The 26,080-nt window shown below is 37.5% G+C and overlaps 2 protein-coding genes across 8 annotated transcripts in view; one reads left to right on the top strand and one right to left on the bottom strand.

The window, feature by feature from the left end:
- NUP54 (nucleoporin 54) overlaps positions 1-7,015 on the top strand; it is a 31,193-nt gene extending 24,178 nt beyond the window's left edge. For both annotated transcript variants that reach the window (XM_027597537.2, XM_027597536.2), the window contains 3 exons: positions 3,396-3,515; positions 3,993-4,103; positions 6,112-7,015. In XM_027597537.2, the coding sequence (XP_027453338.1) occupies positions 3,396-3,515; positions 3,993-4,103; positions 6,112-6,240 (360 nt within the window). In that variant the 3' untranslated portion in view covers positions 6,241-7,015. The remainder of the gene's footprint in view (positions 1-3,395; positions 3,516-3,992; positions 4,104-6,111) is intronic.
- Positions 7,016-23,729: 16,714 nt separating this feature from the next.
- Positions 23,730-26,080, bottom strand: part of ART3 (ADP-ribosyltransferase 3 (inactive)) — a 155,011-nt gene continuing 152,660 nt past the window's right edge. For all 6 annotated transcript variants that reach the window (XM_027599236.2, XM_027599235.2, XM_027599238.2 and 3 more), the window contains one exon: positions 23,730-24,656. In XM_027599236.2, coding sequence (XP_027455037.1) covers positions 24,523-24,656 — 134 coding nt within the window. In that variant the 3' untranslated portion in view covers positions 23,730-24,522. The remainder of the gene's footprint in view (positions 24,657-26,080) is intronic.

Below are 26,080 nucleotides of genomic sequence, written 5' to 3'. Positions count from 1 at the left end.
CATGAAGACAGAACCACTACGTGTCAGAATCCGTGGAATACAGCAAGAGCTGTAGGCAGAGTAAAATTTATATAGCCTTTAAGCCTTCTTTTTAAAATGCAAAAAGTAAGGAACCTAGTACTCATGAAGTTAGAAAGAGTATCAAGGAGAAGCCAGTAAGAGAAATAAAGATATGAAATGAGTGAAACAAAATTAATCATAGTACAGAAAATAAATTGAAAGCTGTTTCTTTGAAAAGATGTTTTAAAATAGCTAAATATGAGTCTGAAGGAGGAAAAGAAAAATTAGTGAGAAAGGAAATATTACTTATAGATAACACAGAATAGAATGAGAAAATACTTTATGAAATTCAGGGCAACAAATTTGGGAGCTAGAGAAAATAGCTTAATTTTGCTGATTTTAATTTTGCTAAAAAATCATCTACAAGAGATGCAAAAATCTTAAATAGACCAATACTATAGAAACAATTGAGAAACTTACTAAATATCAACCATGGAAAAATACCAAGGCCAGACAGTTTAATTGCTGAACTTTGTATAACCACTAAAGAGCTAATTCCAAAGTTGTTGTTATTCTAAACAAAAGGAAAAATATATAGACCATCTCCCCTTTTTTTAAAATCACTTTGAGGTAAAATTCACCAGCCATACAATACACCCATTTAAAGTATACAATTCAGTGGTTTCTAGTACATTTAGTCTGTGCAACATGGCCACAATTTTTGAACATTTTCATCACCCTAAAAAGAAGCTTCATCCCTATTAGCAGTCACTCCCCATTTCATCCCGAACCCCCCAGCCCCAGGCAACCACTTTCTGTCTCTATGGATTTGCCTATTCTGGACATTTCATGTAAATGGAATCATGAGATGTGGTCTTTTGTGACTGGCTTCTTTCATGTAGCATAGTGTTTTCAAGGTTCATCTGTGTTGTAGCATATAATCATATTTCCTTTTTATTGCTGAATAATATTCCGTTATATGAATATACCACATTTTTAATCTATTCATCAATTGATAAACATTTTGGTTGTTTCCCCTGTTTGGTTATTATTAATGTTGCTATTAACATTTGTGTATAAATGTGTGGATGTGTGCTTTCATTTTCTTGGGTACATAAACCTAGGATTGGAATTGCTTGATCATATGGTAACTATGTTTTAACGTTTTGAAGAACTGCTAAAAACTGTTTTCCAGAGCAGCTACACTATTTTACATCTGCTTTTGGTACCCCAAAATAAAAATCTGTTAACAGATACTTCTTATAAATAAAGATACAAATTATGCTACATGAAAGCAGCCAGATTTAAAGGCTACATATGACATAATTCTGTTTTTATGATGTTATGCAAAAAACAAAACTAGAGACAGATAACAGATCCATAGTTGCGAGGGGCAGGTAGTCAGGGGAGAGGAGTGGCTACAAGGAGTAAATGAAAATGTTCTGTATCTTGATTGTGGCGATGGTAACATGACTTTATCAAGATTCATGGTAACTGTACACCTAAAATGGGTGGATTTTGTTATATGTGGATTATACTTCAATAAATATGACCAAAACAACAGAAGTGCAGTAGTTTTAAATGAAATACAAGCAAAAAGATTTGAACTATTTATCAAATTCTGTAGGAATATACTGTGACTAAGTAAGGTTTATTTCAGGAATGCAGGGTTGGTTTTATAACAGGAAATCTATCAGCATATAATTTATCATGATCAATGCATTAAAGAAAAAAAATACGGTAAAGGCTTTAGCAAAAATTCAAAGAAGCAAAGCACTAAAATCACATTTCAGAAAGCAATACCCAATATTATTGTTATCTTGGAGGTTTTCATAAATATAATGAATAGGTAAGTAAGTTAACAAACACTGGAAGAGATTTTCTTTTTGCTAATGACTTGATTGCTTATCTAGAAAACTCAAGGGGAAGAAAACATAGAATATGGTAAGATGGCTAGATACAAGATAAATGTATAAAACCAGCATTTCTTTATACTATTAGTGGAAATAGGAAAATATTCCATTTACTATGATGAAAAATTGTAAAATACTCAGGAATAAATTTGAGGGAAGTAAAAAAATGTGAGATAGTCTTTACAAATAGACATATAAACCATATTCTTAGATGAGATTTACTGTTCATTTAATAAGGTTAGAAAACACAACTTTTAAAGACTTGATTAAAATCTTTCAGTTCATAAAGAAGGGTAAGTGTTTTTTGAGAATAGCTTTTGAGGGAACAAAATAGTGAGGGGGACTTGTCAGATTTTGGAATCTATTTTAAAGGTTCTATAACAAATCAATGTGGGATTGGCATAGAATTGGACAATAAAGATAATAGAACAGAATAGAGAATCCAGAAATAGATGCCAGTATACCTTAAAACTTAGTGTAACAAAGTGGTAGTATTTCAGTTGGTTTATTTAATAAATAATGCTAGAGTAACTGGCTGTCTAGGGGGAAAAAATGGACTGCTGTATTTTACCATAGACAAAATAGGTGGATTAAAGAGATTTAACAAATTATGAAGTTACACACACAGCCCTAGGGATTGGAGAGATTTTTGGCCAGAAAGCCAGGAACTATAAAACAAAATTGGCTAAATAATACAGAAATTTTCTGTAGCAAAAGATACCAGAAGCCATTTGTTAATAGTCATGTGACAGATACCAGAAAAAGAAAATTGAATTTGCAAATGGCACTGATTATTCATATTATACAAAGAGATCCTTTAATTCTGGCCAAAAAACCCAAGTGAAATATGGGTAAAGAATGTGTAAAGGCACTTCACCGAAGAGCAAATGCAAAGTAGTTCTTCACTATTAAAAGATGCTCCTTTAATTTTCAGGGAAGTGCAGATTAAGGAAAAAAATGTGGGTTCCATTTATACTCATTAGTTTGGGAAAAACTTAAACAATTTATTGCTGATTGGCATGTGGGGAAAAGGATACTCTCATGTGGCTTATGAATCTAAATTGTTTGTGAAACAATTTAGCAACTTGTTAGACTGAAAACATGCTTTTAAAAGAATCCAGCAGTTTTATTCTTGGGGGGGGCGGGTTCTATATCAGCGAATCTATCTATATATATATATAAATGTTTATTACAGTATTTATAATATCAAAACTAGGAACAAAATATATACCCCTCAATAAGAATAACAATAAATTACTAGTTATTAATGCATGAAAAATTATGCAGGCATTAAAAACAAATTACAGGCATATATCGATATACTAACGTAGACTGCCAAATAAAAATGGGCAAACCTAATTCAAATCTTGAACTCTTAAGATTCTCAGCTGGTCTCTTTCAACAACTGACTGTAATAATATTACACAACTAAAAAGAGAATCATGATTCTATTGGTATTGTTGGTGGGTTTTCTTTATATAGGTCCTAATCAAACAGGAAATTCAGAGGAAGAGTGGGTATGCCATCCAAGCTGATGAAGAACAATTGCGAGTTCAGCTAGATACAATTCAGTGTGAACTGAATGCACCTACGCAGTTTAAGGTAGGCATTTGTAAGACCATAAAGCCAGAATTTGCTAGTCTTCAAAAAAGAGGAATTTTGTATTTATTTTTATTTTTTTAATTTTTATTAAATATTTTGCTCTCTTTAATCAAAACTTCCCTTCTAAAGTAGACTCTTAATGTTGTTTTTGGCTTGTGTTACTGTTTCACATAATGGACAGAGGGAGAATTAGGTAACTTTATTAGAGTAGTACCCATCCTTTTAAAAAAAAGAAGATTCTCTCGGGTCGCCTGGGTGGCTCAGTAAAGTGTCCGACTCTTCATTTTAGCTCATGATCTCAGGGTCATGAGATTGAGCCCTGTGGCAGGCTCCCTGCTCAATGGGGAGTCTACTTGAGAGTCTCTCCCTCTCCTTCTGCCCCCCCAACACACACGTGCAAGCACACAGTCTCAAAGAAATCTTAAAAAAAGAAAACCTGTTGTTAGCAGTTGTAATTTGACTTGGTCTTATTTTTAGGGCCGACTAAATGAACTGATGTCCCAAATCAGGATGCAGAATCATTTCGGAGCAGTCAAATCTGAGGAAAGGTATTACATCGATGCAGATCTGTTACGAGAAATCAAGCAGGTAAGTGCAGTAGCATCTTTTAAAAAGGTGAATTCACTTCACATCCGTTAGGCCTGCTATTACCCAAAAAAGAAACCTAACAAGTGTTGACAAGGATGTGAATAAAATAGAATCCTTATGCATTGCTGGTGACAATGTAAAATGGTGTGGCTGTGGAAAACAGTTCTTCAAAAAATTAAACCTCTGTCTACCTCTGTGATCCAGCAATTCTACTTCTGGATATACACCTAGAAGAATTGAAAGCTGGGACTTAGATATTTGTACATCTGTGTTCTTAGCATTATTCACAGTAGCCAAAATGTGGAAGCAACTCAAGTGTTCATAGATAGATGAATAAACTACATGCAGTATATATACATTGTGGACTATTATTCAGCCTTAAAACCAAAGGAAATTCTGACACTCACTACAACATGGATGAATCCTGAAAATGTTATGCCAAGTGAAATAAGCCAATTTTTAAAAGGACGCGTACTGTAGAATTACACTTCTATAGTATACCCAGCGGAGTACAATTCACAGAATGGTGGTTGCCAGGGGAGGGGGAGCGGGGGATGAATATTTATTAGGTACAGAATTTATTTGGGAAGATGAAAGTTCTGAAGTTAGACTATGGTGATTTTTGTATAATGTGAATATACTTAACGCTACTGAACTGTACACTTTTAAGAACGGTTAAAATGAGTATTTCAATGTTTTGTCTATTTTATAATAAAAGATGAATTCAGTTAGTAGAGGCACAGAGTTCCCGAGACCCTGCTATTCAAGGGGCAGTGGTAGTGGCGGCGGCAGCAGCACTTGAGAGGTCATTAGAAAGGCATAATCTCAGTCCTTACTCTGTACCTACTTAATCTACATTTTATTTAAGGTCAGTGATTTGTACGTACACTGAAGTCTGAGAAGTAACTTCTGTATGTCATATTCCCAACCTATGTGCTACATATAAATTGTGAATATGTCCAGTTATGGATCCCCTCAGGGGACCTGGGTAGAGGTTGGGGTGGCCAAAACCACTCCAACCACTTTTAGACTCATTTGGTTTGAAAAACTTGGGAAGTAGTGCTCTAGCTTATTTTCTTTAGTGTAAATACAGTTTGGTTTAATGAAAAATAACCATTGACTGTATCTAAAGATACCTAAATGGTAAATTTTATAGAACATATTTGGTGGGCCTGTTGGCATGGCCTTGAGGATTTTAGATGGTTATAATTATCATCCACAAATCCAATTTTATTATGTGCTTTAGAATGGATATTGTCATTTTATACAGTTAAAAGACCAGTTTGGCCCCTAGATTCTTGGGAACTTAGGTATACACTTGATTATATCCCATTGTAAATATCTACAATAAAATTAGCTGAGAAAGATTTCAGCATATTGAGGTAAAGGACTATTTATTAAAGAGTTTATGCAGTAAAATCTGGAATAACATAAACACCTCCCTAAAACAATGAAAAGCAGTGTATTATTTTGGGATTGAATCACATCTCATCACCTAGTTTAGGACCTTGAGCAAGTTTCTTACCTGCATCTCAATTTTTGTATCTGTAGCACCAAAGCGTGCTTAAAAGAATATTAAATAACTTATTTAGTACCCGTGAGGCTCTAAAAACTGCCTTAACACCTGGATACTTAAAAAATGTCAGCAATTGTAGTTACCACATTATCATTATTATATACTTTATACTTCAAAACATGAAAATTCAGTTTACAGAATGATTATTTTGCTAGTCATCTATATTCGGGTACCTTCTTGCATTCCATTTTAATATAAAATCTGCATCTTCTGTAAAATTTCTGTTGAAGATATTGTTCATGTGATTTACAGTATGTTATAGTAGTTCATAGAAATGTTAGCAAAAGATGTAGTATGAATGTCTATGCATGTGCACTATATTTAGAGCAGCTATTAAGTGCTGTATTGCTAGTAAAATAGTGAAAAGTCCTTATTCCTGTGGGTAACTTGCACTTTAATAGATTAACATATTATTTTTTTAATTCCTTCTAGCATTTGAAACAACAACAGGAAGGCCTTAGCCACTTGATTAGCATCATAAAAGATGACCTAGAAGATATAAAGTTGGTAGAACATGGATTGAATGAAACCATCCACATCAGAGGTGGTGTTTTCAGTTGACAGTTCACAAACCTATGTTAAGGGTTTGTGAAATGTATCTTGCTACATCAGACCTTCCTTAGGAATGAAACTGACCACATGGAGGGAGAAAAAGGGAAACAATCCTCTCCTGGCTTTTGAGGAGTTACTGACAAATTACTTTTCATCAAATCTGAAATGACATTGACTTCACAGCTCTTCAAGATAGCCTTTGAAAGATTTATACCTGAAAGCTGTTCTTTACTGTACAAGAGAAGTACATAATTACCAAAAATATGTACCATTGTACATTTTGACAACGGCATTGTTCTTAAAACTAATCAGTGTTTAATGATTATTCTCCATTGAGCCTGTACTCCGCTTTCCATAGCAAGTAAATATGAAATACCTACTTTGCACATAAACTATAACTACGTGGCTGTTGGAGCTTTGTACTTCAGAATGTAAATGTACATCAGTTTTTATATATTTGTGAATTCATCTGTGGGAGGAGTAAAGGAAATCGAAGAGTATTTAATGATTAATGTGGTTTTCCTTTCATTCTATAAAGATTTGAAAATATATTTTTATATTATTTTACTTATTTGGAATTCACAGAACACACAAGTGATTAGGATATAACAGAATTACATTTTATCATTTTTGCAACTTTTTTGTTTAGGCTTTTTTATTTCTAAAAAAGAAAAATAAATTCTTGATTGTAATTACTTTTATATAATTCTGTCTGATGCTTTATTTGGCTATGGGAGAGTAACCATGTCCTCACAAGTATTAAATCATAATCACAATTCAAGAATTTCAGTCTTAAGTCTGGTTTTTCCCTAAGGAAAATGTATCAATGCTGACATATTTTGACTAGCTTATGGCAGATAAAGCTTACTTCAAGTATCATCTATAGTAAAGAATTCCCTAATATATCATTAGTATTTGAAAACACTAGAAAATCTGAATTAGACATCATATGATAGTGATTTTTGAACAATCAGAAATTAACTAGACTTCAACCTAGCCTGCATGTGGGCCTCTCTAGTAATGCTTTAACTTTGCATTTCTGTATGATGCTTTGGCTTATGAGAGGTGTTTTGAGAAACAGGCCTATGAATCTTGCCACTGTGTTTATGGGGATGGTGAGGAGTGTGATACATATCCAGAGGTCATCCTTTCAGATCCCACTGAAGGAATTTAATCTGTCCAGTTGCAAACTAGGTAAAGTTGTGTAGGAGACTGGGAATTTTAGAAATGATTCTGATTCTAAGATAGCTGCTAAGTTTGCAGCCACTTTTGCCAAGCTGATGGCATGCAAACTTGTTAATACCCTCTTCCGTCATACTTTCCTACTCAATTCGTTGCAATTCCAACAGTGCTGGAAGAGGAATTTCTCTTTCCTTGTGTTTTCTCCTTGGCCCAGAAAACAGGCAATCTCATTCTTCTCTTCCATGTAGCAGAGTATAGGAGTTTCTGTCCTTCTGTACACCCTCATATTAGGAAGAGTTGTTGATCTAACCGGTAAGTTTTACTCATTGAGCCATAAATGCTAGTGCACAGATTGCTAATCATGCATGCCATGTTCACTTCTCTAGCCTTTCATTTTTTTGTGCTCTGATATTCTCAGGCTGCTAATTTCACAAGATAAATACTCCTAGGCAGGGCCCAGGACCTGCCTTTTAAAGACTGACCCAGCCTGCCTCCTAAGTTTCAATCCCACTGACTGCAGGTGTTAAGGCAGGCCTATCACCTTTGTTCATGTGGCCTTTTAGAAAACAGGACTTGGTCAAAGTACAGGTGTGGTTGGAGCAAATACATGACAGTCAAGTTCTTGTGTAGGTGGGTAGGAAGGGGGAGAACCCACTTTGGCCTGAGAACTAAGTTGTACAGCACAATTTACAGTTCTGTGTTTAATCTTCAACTGGCTAACAGTGCTTGTGGACATGAAGAGAGGTAAACAGAATTGAAGCACATTGAGACTACATGGAAGATGACAGCATAGGAGGATCCTGGGCTCTCCTGCCCCGACAAACACACTGAGGATGCAACTAATACAATGCAACTAACTCTGAAAATGACCTCAACAGTAACAGCACGGCTCTTCCACAGCTAGAGATATAAACACGCACGCACGCACGCACGCGCGCGCGCGGCAGGGGAAGCAAAGATGCAGTTAAGAATCAAACAGCTAGCATGGTGGTGACCCACAAGCAGGAGGGATATACAGGCAAGGAGGTCTTCCCTGAGGAGGGGATCAGATCCTAAACAGGGCACTCCCAAACCCTGGAAGTGTTCCCTGGGACGATGAGCCGTAATAACATCTGGCTTTGAAGGTGAGACACCGGGAGGGCAACAGGAAACAGACTCCACCCCCAAAGGGCCAGAGCCCTAAATAACTGGGTTCAAGAACCAGCACCGAGGCAGCAGTTGCAAGAGTCTGGCTTATGCGTGAAGATTTATTGACTAATTTTAGGGTATGTGCTGGAGGGGTATGGATCTGTCAATGCTCTCCATGAAAAGATCTGCTAGGGCGCACAATTGTTCTTGCCCCCGCTCCTGGAGCTTCGCTGGCCAGCTGCCGCCAGGAGCCAGTTGACACTCCACCTACCCTGCTATCCCTGCTCACCCAGCCCTGGAGTTCCCCTGTGGACCTGCCTCAGCAGGCTCCCCTCCAGAGTAGCTCCTACCACGCTAAACCCAGCAGGCAGCCTCCTCCTCACCCCAGGCTCTTCCAAACCAAATCCTGCCCCAGGAAGGCGGGGAGAGGGGCCAAGCCCTGCCCTCCAGCACACACACAACAGTGGCAGCCAGGCCTCCCAGCCACCTGCACCAGGAACTAACTAATCCCACCCCATCGGCACACCCGGAGCAGCTACAGCCGTGCCTGGCAGCCAGCCATGCGCGGAACAAGCCCTGCCCACCAGGGTAGGTGCAGCCGTGGCAGCCAGGTCTCGCACTCACCTGTGCTGCGGGCCCGCTCTACCCACCAGCGTATCCTCAGCACTCATGGCCCTCCAGTCACAACAGGAGGGTGCATGCAGCCCACACGTGACACCCCTGGAGTGCCAGGTTCTAGTGACCAAAGGGACTATGCTACTGGGCCCCACAGGATGACTTCTATATAAGGCCACTACTTTCAAGACTAGGAGATGTAGCTGACCTACCTAATGCATAGGAACAGAGAGCCAGACAAAATGAGGAGACAACAAAAGAAGACAAACCTCAGAAAAAGAACTAAATGAAACAGACAAGCAATCTACTTGATAAAATAGTTCAAAGTAATGGTCATAAAGATGCTCAGACTTGAGACCAGAGTGGATACACTCAGAACTCTAACAAAGAAGTAGAGAATAAAACAACCGGTGAGAGCTGAAAACTACAGTAACAAATGAAAACTACACTAGAGGGAACCAAAAGCATGTTAAACGATGCAGAACAGATCACCAGTCTAGAAGACAGGGAGGGTAGTGGAAACCACTGAAGTTGAGCAAACAGAAGAATTTAAAAAATGAGGCTAGATTACAGGAACTCTGCAACAACATCAAGTGTACTAACATTTGTATTACAGGGATACCAAGAGAAGAGAGAAAGAGGCAGAAAACTTATTTGAAGAAATAAAAGCAGGTAACTTCCCTAATCTGGGGAAGGAAATGGACATCCAGGTCCAGGAAGCCCCAAACAAATGAACCCAAGAAGGTCTACACCAAGATACATAATAATTAAAGTATCAAAAATCAAAGATAAAATCTTAAAAGCAGCAAGAGAAAAGCAACTAGTTACATAAAGGGAAACCCCATGAGGCTATGAGCTGACCACTCACCAGAAACTACAGGCCAGATGAGAGTGGCATGATAAAGTGCTGAAAGAAAAAAACCTAACACCAAGAATATTCTGCCCAGCAAAGTTATCATTCAGAATTGAAGGAGAGATACAGTGTTTCCCAGCAAAATTTTAAAAAGTTCATCACTACTAAACCAGCCTTACAAGAAATGTTAAAGGGACTTCTTTAAGCAAAAAAAGGTTATAACCAGAAGAAAACTATGAAAGAAAAATTTCACTGGTGAAAGCAAAATATATAGTAAAGGTATGAGATCACTTATAAAGCTAGTATGTAGGTTAAGACACCAAAGTAGTAAAATCAATTATATCTACAATAAAGGATACACAAAAAGATGTAAAACGTGACGACATATACATAAAACGTGCAGAGGGCAAGTAAAAATGTCGTGGTTTTAGAATGTGTTTGAACTTAAATGACCATCAACTTACTATACACTAACATATAATCTAGATATTACATACACATACACACACACAGGATGTTATAGCCACAAACCAAAAACTTGTGATACACAAAAAATAAAGAAGAATCCAGGCATAACATTATAGAATGTCATCAAATCACAAGGGAAGAAAGCAAGATAAGAAAAAAGGATGGGTGGCTCAATCACTTGAGCATACAACTCTTGATTTTGGCTCAGGTCATGATCTCAGGGTTGTGAGATCGAGCCCCGCATCAGGCGCCACACTAGTGGAGTTTGGAAAACAAAACAAAAAAGCCAGGAAACTACATTAAATGACTAGAAAACAATAAATAAAATGGCAATAAGTACATGCTTATCAACAATTACTTTAAATGTAAAGAAACTAAATGTTCCAATCAAAAGATAAAAGACAAAAGGTGACTGAATGGATAAAAAAACAAGACCCATCTATATGTTGCCTACCAGATACTCACTTCAGACCTAAAGACAATACAGACTGAAAGTGAAAGGAAAAAGATATTCCAAGCAAAAGGAGGCCAAAAAAAAAAAAAAAAAAAAAAAGCCAGGGTAGCAATACATATATTAGATGAAGTAGACTTTTAAATGAAGACTGTGGTTGGCTGGGAAGATGGAGTAGGAGGACCCTAAGCTCACCTAGTCCCATGGATACAACCAGATAACACCCATATCAGTGTAAATAACCTAGAAAACAACCCCAAGACTGGCAGAACAAACTTCACAACTAAAGGCTAGGAAGAGGCCACATCAAAGAAGGTAGGAAGAGTGAAGATGCGGCCAAGGAGCAAATCAGACCATGGCCATCCACAGTGGGGGAGCTGGTGTGCAGAGAAGGGAAGAAAATAGACTTTCACACCAGGGAGTCAGTCCAAGAATGGGGAAGACAAATCTCTGTAATATTTGCCTTTGAAGGTGAGAGGCGCTAAATATTTTGAGTTCTTAAAACCAGCAGAACTTAACAGCCTAGAATTTAAAAAATTAGTGGGTTCAGCTCAGCCTAGACAGCATTCGAAGTGGAGTTTCCACCATAAAGAGAAAGCACAACAACCCACCCATGCAAATATAGCTTAGAACTAGCAGTCTGAAAAACAGGGGCAGATGGAAGGGATAGTATTTCCTCAGCTCAGAATGCAGCCCAAAGACAGGCATTACAGGGACACCCCTCCAGGAACAAAGGAACTGATAGGCACCATTTCTCTCCTCCAAGCCCCAGCATAAAAAATGGCCACCTGCGAAAAGTAGCATGGTGCTGAAACTCCTTACCTAACTTGCTGGCACTAAGCCCTGTCCCCACTTGCTTCAGCAGATCTGCCTTCCCAGTCATACTTGCCTGAGTCCTGGCTCCATGGGCCCCTCCCTAAGAAGACCTATGCAAACCCTGCCAACACCACATCTACTGACCCACCCATTTTACAGGACCTCAGTTCATCTGGCAGGGGGCAGGTCTCATTTTGCAGGCAGACCACCACACACCTTGCTGCCCACAATAGGCAAAGAGAGCCTCTGCAGACAACTGGACTGAAGGAAAAAAGAGACAAAGACTCAAAAGCAGAACACACACAACACACATAGGAGACACTCCCTGAAGCACTAGGCACTGCGGACCAGGGGACACTGCACTGCAGGGCACTATAAGACCTCTCCTTCACAAGGCTATTATTGTTAAGAGCAAAAGAAGTAGCTGACTTTCTTAACCTATGGAAACAGATACAAAAAGTCAGACAAAATGAGACAGAAAAACATCTCCCAAATGAAAGAACAGGACCAAACCACAGCAACAGACCAAAGTGAAAAGGATATAAATAATATGCCTGGTAGAGAATTTAAAGTAATGATCATAAGATACTCACTGGACTGGAGAAAAGAGTGGAGGACATGAGTGAGACCCTTTAGACAGAGATAAAAAAGAACCAATCAGAGATGAACACAATCAATGACATTAAAATACACTTAATGGAATAAACAGCAGGCTAAATGAAGCAGAAGAACAAATTAACGACCTGGAAGGCACAGTAATGGAAAGTAACTAAGCTAAGAAAAAGACAAAATTATGCAAGCTGAGAACAGTGTTAGGGAACTCAGTGACTCCATCAAGTGTAATAACATCCACATTACAGGGACCTCACAAGAAGAGAGAGATAAGGGGGAAGAAAATTTATTTGGAAGAAATAATAGCTAAAAACTTTCCTAATGTGGGGAAGGAAACAGATATCCAGATCCAGGGGGCACAGACATTCTCCCCCATCCCCAATTTAACCAAAGGAGGTCCAAACCAAGACACAGTAATTAAAATGTCAAAAAGTAGCAATAAAGAAAAAATTTTAAAAGCAGCAAGAGAAAAGAAGACAGTTACATGCAAGGGGAAACCCCCTAAGGCTATCAGAGGTTTTTCAGCAGAAATTTTGCAAGCCAGAAGAGAGTGGCATATATTCAAAGTGCTGAAAGGCAAAAATCTGCAGCCAAGAATACTCTATCCAGCAAGGTTATCATTCAAACCAGAAGGAGAGATAAAGAGTTTCTCAAAAAAAACTAAGGAGTTCACAATCACTAAACCAGCCCTACAAGAAATACTAAAGGGGACTTTTTGAATAGAAAGACCATAAGGGAGAGTATGAAAAATAAAAAACACAAAAGCAGTAAAAATAAATATTTCTGTAAAAATTAGTCAAGGGATTCATAAAGTAAAAGGAGGTAAAATATGACACCATACACTTAAAATGTGGGGAGGAGAGGAGTAAAGAATGGGTTTAAACTTAAGCGACCATCAACTTAATATAGACTGCTCTATGCAAAAGACATTATATGCAAACCTAATAGAAACCACGAATTAAAAACCAGTAATAGGGGGTGCCTGGGTGGCTCAGTTCGTTGGGCGGCTGCCTTCGGCTCAGGTCATGATCCTGGAGTCCTGGGATCGAGTCCCGCATTGGCTCCCTGCTCGGCGGGGAGTCTGCTTCTCCCTCTTACCCTCTCCCCTCTCATGTGTGCGATCTCTCTTTCTCGCTCTCTCAAATAACTAAATAAAATCTTAAAAAAAAAAAACAGTAATAGACATGCAAAGAATAAAGAGAAAGGAATCCAAGTATATCACTAAAGAAAACCAAAAACCATGAGAGCAAGAAAATAGAGAAAATCTATAGAAACAACAAAGCAAGTAACAAAATGGCAATAAATACATATCTATCAGTAATTACTTTGAATGTAAATAGACTAAACATTTCAATCAAAAGACACAGGGTGTGGGGCACCTGGGTGGCTCAGTTGGTTGGGTGTCCATTTCGGTTTCACCTTGGGTCATGATCTCGGTCGTGGGAGTAAGTCCCTCATTGGGCTCCATGCTCAGTGGGGAGTCGTCTTCTCTCCCTCTCCCTCTGCCCCTCCCAGTGCATGCATGCGCTCTCTAAAATGGGTAAATAAGGGGTGCCTGGGTAGCTCAGTCAGTGAAGCTGCTGCCTTTAGCCTAGGTCATGGCCCCAGGGTCCTGGGATCAAGCCCCACATCGGGCTCCTTGCTCAGCAGAGAGCCTGCTTCTCCCTCTCCTCCCCACTTGTGCTCTCTCTCGCTATCTCTGTCTCTCTCTCTCAATAAATAAAATCTAAATGAATAAAATGGGTAAATAAATCTTAAAAAAAAAGACACAGGGTGACACAGTGGATAAAAAAATAAGACCCATGTGTATGCTACCTATAAGAGACTCATTTCAGACTGAAAAACATCAGCAGACTGAAAGTGAGGGAATGGTGGGGCACGTGGGTGGCTCAGTGAAGGTTGGCCTTCAGCTCAGGTCATGATCCCAGGGTCCTGGAACTGAGCCCCGAGGTCAGGCTCCCTGCTCAGCGGGGAGTGCTTCTCCCCCTCCCTTCACCCCTCCCCCGCCATGTTTCCTCTCTCTCCTTCTCTCTCAAAAATAAAATAAATTAAAAAAAAAGAAAGAAAGAAAGAAAGAAAGTGAAGGGGCACCTGGGTGGCTCAGTCAGTTAAGTGTCTGCCTTCGGCTCAGGTCATGATCCCAGAGTCCTGGGACTGAGCCCTGCATAGGGCTCCCTGCTCAGTAGGGACTCTGCTTCTCCCTCTGTCCCTCACCCCACTCATGCTCGCTCTCTCTCAAATAAATAAATAACATCTTATAAAAAAAAAAAGTGAGGGGATAGAGAAACATCATGCAAATGGATGCCACAAGAAAGCCAGCGTAACAATACCTATATTGGACTAAATAGATTTTAAAACAAAGACTGTAACAAGAGGCAAAAACACTATATAATAATCAATACCCCAGTAAAAGGATATAACAATGTAAATATTTATGCACCCAACATGGGAGAACCCCAATATATAAAACAGTTAATAAAAACATAAAAGAATCAATAGTAATACAGTAATAGTAGGGGACATTAACACCCCACTTACATGGATGGACAGATCATCCAAACAGAAAATCAACAAGGAATAACACACTGGACCAGATGGACTTAAGAGATATATTCAGAACATTCCATCCTAAAACAGGAGAATACATATTCTTTGCAAGGGCACATGGAACATTCTCCAGAACAGATCACATTTTAGGCCACTAGACAAGCTTCAACAACTTCAGGAAAAAAAAAAAAATCAAAGCTATACCATACTTCTTTTCTGACTGTAACACTATGAAACTAGAAATCAACCACAAGAAAAAATCTGGGCTCACAAGTACATGGAGGTTAAATAACATGCTATTAAACAATGAATGGGTCAACCAAGAATTCAAAGAAAATAAAAATTACATGAAAACAAATGAATATGAAAACATGACAGTCCAAAAATCTTTGGGATGCAAAATAAGTTGTTCTAAGAGGGAAGTTTATAGCAAATATAAACCTACATCGAGAAACCAGAAAAATCTGAAGTAAACAACCTCACCTTACACCTAAAGGAGCTAGAAAAAGAACAAACAAAACCCCAACTCAGCAAAAGGAAGGAAATACTAAAGAGCAGAAATAAATTATATAGAAACAAAAAAAGAAACAAAACAAAAACAACAAATCAATGAAAACAGGAAGCTTGTTCTTTGAAAGGATCAACAAAATGGATAAACATCTAACAAGACTCAAAAAAAAGAGAGAACCCAAAGAAACAAAATCATTAATGAAAAAGGAGAAATAACAACCAAGACTACAGAAATACAAACATTTATAAAAGAATATTATGAAAACCTACATGCTAACAGATTGAATAATTCAAAGAAACGGATAAATTCCTAGAAACATATGACCTATCAAAACTAAAGCAGGGGAAAAAAAAAACCCACAAAAAACTAAAGCAGGAAGAAATAGGGAATTTGAACAGACCAATTACCAGCAGTGCAACTGAATCAGTAATCAAAAGACTCCCCAAAATTCCAGGACCAGATGGCTTCACAGGTGAATTCTATCAAACATTTAAAGAAGAGTTAATACCCATTCTTCTCAAACTATTCCAAAAAAATAAAGAAAACTTCCAAATTCATTCTATGAGGCTAATATCACCTGATACCAAAACCAGATAAAGACACTACAAAAAAAAAAAGAGAGAACTATAGGACAGTATCTTTCATAAATATAGATGCAAAAATCAACAAAATATTAGCAAACTGAATCCAACAATACATTAAAAAGTAATACACCACGATCAAGTCAGATTTATCCCTGAGATGTAAGGGTGGTTCAATATTCACAAAACAATCAACATGATACATCACATCAATAAGAGAAAGGATAAAAAATATATGGTCATTTCAATAGCTGCACAAAAAGCATTTGACAAGGTACAACATCCATTCATGACAAAAACCCTCAACAAAGTAGGTCTAGAGGGAACATACCTCAACATAATAAAGGCCTGATATGAAAAACCCACAGCCAACATCATACTCAATAGTGAAAAAAGGAGAGCTTTTCCCCTAAGGTTAGGAACAAAACAAGGACATCCACTCCCCCCAGTTTTATTCAACATAGTACTGGAAGTCCTAGCCGTAACCATCACACAACAAAAAGAAATAAAAGGCATCCAAATTGGCAAGGAAGAAGCCAAACTCTATTTGCAGGTGACATGATACTATAGATAGAAAACCCTGAAGATCCACCAAAAAACTACTAGAACTGATAAATGAATTAAGTAAAGTTGCAGGATACAAAATCAATGTAGAGAAATCTGTTGTTGCCTTCGTATACACTAATAATGAAGCATCAGAAAGTGAAATTAAGAAAATCCCGACCTAGCCACGGTGGTTCAGTCAGTTAAGCATCTGCCTTCTGCTCAGGTCATGATCCCAGGGTCCTGGGATTGAGCCCCGAACTGGGCTCCACACTTGGTGGGGAGTCTGCTCTCCCTCTCCTTCTGCCCCTCCCCACCGCTTGTGCTCTCTCTCTCAAATAAATAAATCTTAAAAAAAAAAAAAGTCCCATTTACATTTGCACCAAAAACAAAATACCTAGGAATAAACTAAAGATGTAAGAGATCTGTACTCTGAAAACTATAAAACACTGATGAAAGAAATTCAAGATGATGCAAAGAAATGGAGCATTCCATGCTCATGGGCTGGAAAAACAAATCCTGTTAAAATGCCTATAACTACCCAAAGCAATCTACAGATTTAATGTAATTCCTATCAAAACACCAACGCATTTTTCACAGAGCTAGAACAATCCTAAAATTTGCATGGAACTACAAAAGACCCTGAATAGCCAAAGCAATCTTGAAAAAGAAAATCCCGGAGGTAACACATTTCCCGATTTCAAGTTAAATTACAAAGTGGTAGTAATTAAAATGGTATGGCATAAAAACAGACACATAGATCAATGGGAAAGAACAGAAAATCTAGAAATCCACAATTATATGGTCAATTAATCTTCAACAAAGGAGGAATGGATATGGGAAAGAGACAGTCTCTTCAACAAATGGTGCTGGGAAAACTGGAGAGCAACATGCAAAAGAATGAAACTAGACCACTTTCTTTCACCATACACAAAAATAAACTCAAAATGGATTAAAGACCTAAATGTGAGACCTGAAACCATAAAACTCCTTGAAGAGAGTACAGGCAGTAATTTCTCTGATATCGGCCCTAGCAACATTTCTCTAGGTATGTCTCCTGAGGCAAGGGAAATAAAAGCAAACATAAATTATTGGAAATTCATCAAAATAAAAAACTTGTACACAGCAAAGGAAACCACCAAAACTAAAAGCCAACTTACTGAATGAGAGAAGGTATTTGCAAATGACATATCCGATAAATAGTATCCAAAACATATAAACAACTGATCCAACTCAATACCCAAAAAACAAATAATCTGATTAAAAAATGGGCAGAAGATATGAACACACATTTCTCCAAAGACAACATCCAGATCACCAACAGATACATGAAAGGATGTTCAACATCACTCAACATCAGGGAAATGAAAACCAAAACCACAATGAGGTATCACCTCACACCTCAGAGGGGCTAAAATAAAAAACACAAGGAAAGTGTTGGTGAAGATGTGGAGAAAAAGGAACCCTCTTGTACTGTTGGTGGAAATGCAAATTGGTGCAGCCATTGTAACAGTATGGAGATTCCTCAAAAATTAAAATAGAACTACCCTATGATCTAGGAATTGCACTACTGGGTGGGTATTTACCTAAAGAATACAAAAACACTAATTCAAAGGGATATGTGCACCCCTACGTTTATCGCAGCATTATTTACAAGGGCCAAATTATGGAAGCAGCCTAAGTGTCCATCGATACCTGACTGGATAAAGATGAAGTGGTATATATATGTATATATAATGGAATATTATTCAGCCATAAGAATGAAATCTTGTCATTTGCAACAACATAGATGGATCTAGAGAGTATAATGCTAAGTGAAATAAATCACTCAGAGAAAGACAAATCACTCAGAGAAACAAAACAAATGAGCAAAAGAAAATAAAAAAACAGACAGAGGGCACTTGGGTGGCTCAGTGAGTTAAGCATGTGCCTTTGGCTCAGGTCATGATCCTAGCATCCTGAGATCTAGTCCCACATCAGGCTCCCTGCTCAGCGAGGGGTCTGCTTCTCCCTCTGCCCCTCCCCTCTGGCTTGTGCTCTCTCTCTCGCTCTCTTTCTCAAATAAATAAAATCTTAACAAAAAAAAAAAAGAGAGAGACAAACCAAGAAACAGACTCAACTATAGAGAACAAACTGATAGTTACCAGAGGGTGGGCACCTGGGTGGCTCAGTTGGTTAAGCAACTGCCTTCGGCTCAGGTCATGATCCTGGAGTCCCGGGATCGAGTCCCACATTGGGCTCCCTGCTCAGCAGGGAGTCTGCTTCTCCCTCTGACCCTCTTCCCTCTCGTGCTGTCTCTCATTCTCTCTCAAATAAATAAATAAAATCTTTAAAAAAAAAAAAAATGATACGTTGCCAGAGGGGAGGTGGGTGAGAGATGGGGGAAGAGTACACTTAACATAATGAAAAAAATGATTAAAAATAAGTAAATAAAATGAAGACTATAACAAGGGACAAGGGTATTAAATAATGATACAAGGATCAATCCAACAATTATAAATGTACACCCAACATATGAGCACCTAATATATAAAGCAAATATTAACAGACCTAAAGGGAGAAACTGTCCCTGATACAATCAATAGGAGACTTTAACACCCCACTTACATCAACAGATAGATCTAGACAGAAAATCAGGAAGGAAATTGTGGCTTTGAATAATATATTAGGCTAGATGGATTTAACAGATATATACAGAATATTCCATCCAACAACAGAATACACATTCTTCTGAAGTGCATAAGGAATATTTTCCATGAAACATCATGTTAGGTCACAAAACAAATAAATTTAAGGTGACTGAAATCATATTATCTTTTCCAACCATAACATTATGAAACCAGAGCTCTGTTACAAGAAAAAACTTGAAAAAACACAACCTTATAAAGACTAGACAACATGCTATCAATAAACAATGGATCAAAAAAGAAATCAAAAAGAGGAAATGGAAAAAATACGAGACAAATGAAAATGGCAACACAATGGTTCAAAATCTTTGGGATACAGCAAAAGCAGTTCTAAGAGGAAAGTCTACAGCACTAAACCTAATAATCAAGAAACAAGAAAACTGTCACACAATCTAATCTTACACCTAAAGGAACTAGAAAAACAAGAAAGCCCAAAGTTACTTGAAGTAAGGAAATAATAAAGATCAGAACAGAAATTAACAGACTAAAAAAATATAAAAATTATTAATGAAACCGCTGTTTCTTGAAAAGATAAAACTGATAAACCTTAAACCAAACTCATCAAGAAAAAAAAAGAGGACCCACACAAATCAGAAATGAAAGAGAAGTTACAACCGACACCACAGAAGTACAAAGGATTATAAGAGACTACTATGAAAAATGTGTGTCAACACATTAGACAACATAGAATACATAAATTTCCAGAAACATACAATCTTCCAAGACTGCATCAGGAAGAAACAGAAAATGTGAACAGACCAATTACTGGTAACAAAATCTAATCGGTAATCAAAAAACTCCTAACATCAAAAGGTCTAGGATCAGACAGCTTCACAGGTGATTTCTATCCAACATTTATCTATTTATTTATTTTAAAGATTTTATCCATTCATTTGTCAGACAGAGTGCAAGAGAGAGAGAGAGAGAGCAAGCACACAGCAGGGGGAACAGTAGGTAGAGGAGAAGCAGGCTCCCCGTGACCCCAGGGCCCTGAGATCATGACCTGAGTCGAAGGCAGATGCTTAACCCACTAAGCCACCCAGGCATCCCTATTTTTTTAAAAAAGTTTTATTTATTTATTTGACAGAGAGCACAAGCAGGGGGAAAGGCAGAGGGAGAGGGAGAAGCAGGCTCCCCACTATGCAGGGAGCCTGATGCAGGGCTCGATCCCAGGACCCTGGGATCATGACCTGAGCTGAAGGCAGATACATAACCAACTGAGCCACACAGGTGTCCTCTACCCAACATTTAAAGAAGAGTTAATACCTATCCTTCTCAAGCATTCCAAAAAATAGAATAGGAAAGAATGCTTCCAAATTCATTCTTCCGAGACCAGTATTATTCTGATACCAAACCCAGAAAGAGACACCACAAAAAAAAAAAAAAAATTACAGATCAATATCCCTGATGAACATAGATGCAAAAATTCTCAACAAAATATTCACAAACTGCATTCAACAATACATTAAAAAAAGGATCATTCACCACAATCAAGTGGAATTTCAAGGATGCAAAGACAGTTCAATATCTACAAATAAATCAACATGATGTATCACATTAACAAAATTAAGCATAAATCATTTCAATAGATGCAGAAAAGGGACGCCTGGGTGGCTCAGTCGGTTCAGCATCTGCCTTCAGCTCAGGTCATGATCTCTGGGTCCTGGGATCGAGTCCTGCATTGGGCTCCCTGCTCAGTGGGGAGCCTGCTTCTCCCTCTGCCTTCTGCTCCCCCTGCTTATACTCTGACAAATAAATAAAATCTTAAAAAAAAATAGATGCAGAAAAAAATGACAGAATTCAACATCCATTTATGATAAAAATTCTCAACAGAGTTGGTAGACAGGGAACGTACCTCAACATAATAATAAGCCATATATGACAAGCCTATAGCTAACATACTCAATGGTGAAAAGCTGAAAACTTTTCTTCTAAGATCAGGAACAAGACAAGGATTTCCACCCTCACCACATTTATTCAACATAGTATTGGAAGTCCTAGCTGTGGCAATCAGACAAGAAAAGGAAATAAAAAGCATCCAAATTGGTAAAGAAGAAATGAAACTGTCACTATTTGCAGGTGACATGACACTATATACAGAAAACCCTAAAGACTCCACCAAAGGACTACCAGAACTAATAAATGATTCGGTAAAGTTGCAGGATAAAAAATTAATATACAGAATCTGCTGTGTTCCTATATACTAGTAACTATCAGGAAGAGAAATTAACAATCCCACGTACAATTACCTCAAAAAGAACAAAATACCTAGGAATAAATTTAACCAAGGAGGTAGAACTGTATGTACTCTGAAAACTATTAAGATTACTGATGAAAGAAATTGAAGATGACACAGATAAATGGAAAGATATTCTGTGCTAATGAACTGGAAGAATAATAACAAAATGTCCATACCAACCAAAGCAATCTACAGATTCAGAACAATCCCTATAAAAATGCCAATAGTATTTTTCATAGAACTAGAACAAATAATGCTAAAATTTGTATGGAACCACAAAAGACACCAAATAGTGACAGCAATCTTGAGAAAGAACAAACCTGGAGGTATCATACTCCTTTATTTCAAACTACACTATAAAATCTATTGTGTTCAAAACAGTATGGTACCAGCATAGAAAAGACACATGGATCAATTGAACAGACTGGAGAGGACAGAAATAAACCCTTATTTATATTGTGAATTAATCTATGATAAAGGACAAATATACAACATGGAAAAGACAGTCTCTTCAATAAATGGTGCTGGGAAAACTGGACAGCTAAACGCAAAAGAATGAAGTTGGATCACTCTTATTCCACATACAAAAATAAACTCAAAATGAGTTAAAGACCTAAATGTGAGACCTGAAACCATAAAACTCAGAAAACATAAAAGTAATAAACTTCTGGACATTGGCCCCAGAAATATTTTCCTGGATCTGTCCCCTCAGACAAGGGAAATAACTGGAACTACATCAAATGAAAAGGCTTTTTGCACAGCAAAGGACCATTAACAAAACAAAAAGGCAACTCTATGGAATGGTAGAACATATTTGCAAATTAGATACTAATAAAGGGATGATACCCAAAAAATATAAAGAATTCATACAACTAACCAAAAAAATTAACAATCTGATTAAAAATGGGCAGAGGATCTGAATATGAATTTTTACAAAGACGACATACAGATGACCAGCAGATACAGAAAGAGATGCTCAACATCACTAATCATTAGGGAAATGCAAACCAAAACCATAATGAGGTATCACCTCACACCAGTCAGAATGCCTAGTACCAAAGACAGAAGAAATAACAAGTATTGGTGAGAATGTAGAGAAAAGGGAATACTTGTGCATTGCTGATGGGAGTGTAAATTGGTGCAGCCAACATGGAAAACATATGGAGTTTCCTCAAAAAATTAAAAATAGAAATACTATACAATCCAGTAATTCCACTACTGGGTATTTAGCCAAAGAAAACCAAAACACTTAACTCAAAAGATATATGCACCTCAAGTTCACTGAAGCATAATTTGTAATAGCCAAGATATGGAAGCAACCCAGTGTCCACTGATAAATGAATGGATAAAGAAGTTGTGGTGTATATACAGTGGAATATTACTCAGCCATAAAGGGAATGAAACCTTGCCATCTGTGACGACAAGGATGAACTGGAGGGTATTCTGCTAATTAAGTCAGACAGGGAAAGACAAATATCATATGATTTCATTGATAGGTGCTATCTAAAAAAAAAAAAAAAAAAAGAACAAACCAAACACAGAAACGGATCCCTAAATACAGAGAACTGGTGGTTGCCAGAGAGGTAGGGGGATGGGCAAAATGGATGAAGGGGATTAAGAGGTACAAACAGTTATAAAATAGTAAGTCACAGGAATGAGAAATAAAGCATAGGGAATATAATCAATAATATTGTAATAACTTTGTATAACGACAGCTGGTAACCACACTTATTGTGGTAAGCATTTCATAATGTATATAATTCTGAAATCACTGTTGTATACCTGAAACTGATATAATATTGTGTGTCAACTATACCTCAATTAAAATTCTTAAAAATAAATATAGAGGTGCCTGAGTGGCTCAGAAGCGTCTGCCTTCAGCTCAGGTCATGATCCCAGAGTCCTGGGATGGAGCCCCGCATCGGGCTCCCTGCTCAGCAGGAAGCCTGCTTCTCCCTCTCCCACTCCCCCTGTTTGTGTTCCCTCTCTGGCTGTGCCTGTCAAATAAAATTTAAAAAAATAAATATAAATACAAATAGGGACGCCTGGGTGGCTCAGTTGGTTAAGCATCTGCCTTCAGCTCAGGTCATGATCCCGGGGTCCTGGCATTGAGCCCTGCATTGGGCTCCCTGCTCAGTGGGGAGCCTGCTTCTCCCTCTGCCTGCCACTCCCCCTGCTTGTGCTTGCTCTCTGACAAATAAATAAAACCTTCCAAATAAATAAATATAAGTAAACCAGACTGGGGGAAAAAAGTGTGCAGACAACTTTTTTATTTTTTTTTTTTATTTTTTGACAACTTTTTTAAAAAAGCACACTGAACCAGTAACACCTAGTCTAGATTCTAAGTAGTTTTTCTCTTATCTTTCAAGGCGGACTTAAATCCTTTTTGAAACACTGCAAAATGTAAACAAGTGCCAGTTACCAAAGCCTATGCCTAAATCAGTCACTATTCAACCACCACAATACCTTGGGGAAAAGAATACCATACTGTATAATCTCATTTTTCCTTACTTAGCATATATACATTCCTTCACTACTGTCTATTTTCCTGGATTAATATGAGATTTAAGTTAGGGACTATATGTGAAACACTTGGTAAATAGTCATGTTTACAGAAATATAAAGTGTTTATATATTAAAGGAAGATGAAGAGATTGTGGGGTGATACTATTTGAAGTCAAAGTTTGATCCTTCAACGATGAGTAAAACTTCTTTAAAATTCTAATTCAGGAATTAAATTCATGTTAATCACTAACAGTACTGCATATTTTAATACGTGGCAATTCTACTGAAATTATATCCAACAATCTTAAAGTCTTTTATTGAATTCAATCAGAAGTATACAGGGTTTTTTTTGCAATCATAAATATAGAAATAAATGAAAAATGAATTCTATGACATATCTGGACCAACTCTGAATTTACAAAGTAAATAAAAAATACTCGGTTCTCATTTTATCAAGTGACTCTGACTAACAAGTGAAAAATACATCATTCCTGTTGATGGTTTCTTGTGGGATTCCTTGAGTATATTTTAAGTAAATAAAGAATATATTAGACTACAAAGCAACAAAGAGATTTACAGCAGAAGCACTGATTAAAATGATGAATGTCCCCAACGGCGGAAGAAGCATTTTGCCACAGGATGCAGAGGGATGGGTTTTGGGACCTGGAACTGGAACTGGACCTGGAGCTGTTAATGAGAACACACAGTCATTGACACATGTCATTTCTGATACCCAGTTTCATGCACCTAAACCATGTATCCTTAATATGTAGACATTCAAGTTGAGCTACAAAATTTCCTAAAACACTAACCAGGAACAATGTTGAAATAAATATAGTTCATTACAAATTTCAGGCTGTATTTTCATATATTATCATCAGGTTGGGTGTGCTGACAGTTTTTATCTAGGATTCCACAGACTTTTCAATATCTACGTAGACAAGATACTTTTTGCTGTTGTTCAAGTTCTCTATAATTTCTCAGCAATTTTTTGTTTTCATTTGCTGTATATACATGCAAGGTAAAGTTTGATTCTATTTCAAGACTATATTTCATATGTATATGCTAATAGTTACCAATATGTGATTAAATTCAGCTGCATTTTTAAACACGAAGCCGTGCCAGCTGAAAAAAAAAAATTAACTTTTTCTCTCAGTACACGAAACACTGGTCTGGAGGAAACGGTTTCCCTTTCATCTGAACTAGTGAAGAGAAACAGTGGAGTCCATTCATAGGATGATGATCTGTTTCACATTCCCTGTAACTGAATTATGGCTGTGTTTTGGTTCAGAGTGTACAAGGGAGGACTGGGAAGTATCCAAATGGGATCACCACTCAGATTTCATACATGAAGCCAAGAGAAACAGCCAGTAAATTTTATGTCTTTAACTCATATTATCAATTTACTCGCCATAATTATAAAAATGCAGTTGTATGTATACAGATGGGGAAAGGGACAGGCAGGTACACTCATACATTAGTTCGTTACTATAGAGCAGTGGTTCTCAAGGGAGCAGTACTGCCCCCTAAAAGGCAGTTTGGAATTTGTCAGGGTATATATATATATATATTTTTAAGAGTTAAATTTGTCAGGGCACCTGAGTCGCTCAGTCAGTTAAGCGTCTGCCTTTGGCTCAGGTCATGATCCCAGGGTCCTGGGATCAAGGCCCAGATCGGGTTCCCTGCTCAGTGGGGAGTCTGCTTCTCCCTCTGCCTCTGCTGCTCCCCCATGCTCATGCTCTCTCTTGTTCTCTCAAATAAATAAATAAAATCTTTAAAAAAGAGAGAGTTAAATTTGTCTTTAATGGGACCATCCCTACTAAAATTGTCAGCATGTGCTGAGTGTAAGGAAATTGTGAGTTAGAATCTTGATCCTGAGCATTTCCTTTTGTTTTTAACCTTTTCCAAAATTTATAAAATTCCTTTTATAAATCATTTCCATTTGTAGGTGATCTTCAGGATCTCTAAAAATAGCATACTACTTTAGTTGTCTTGTTTTTTTAAAATTTTTATTTAAATTCAATGAACACATAATGTATTATTGGTTTCAGAGGCAGAGGTCCGTGATTCATCAGTCTTATATAATACCCAGTGCTCATTACATCACGTGC

This window comes from Zalophus californianus, chromosome 2, assembly GCF_009762305.2.
Source record: "Zalophus californianus isolate mZalCal1 chromosome 2, mZalCal1.pri.v2, whole genome shotgun sequence".
NCBI lineage: Eukaryota > Metazoa > Chordata > Mammalia > Carnivora > Otariidae > Zalophus > Zalophus californianus.
This window is presented reverse-complemented; position numbering and strand designations above follow the sequence as displayed.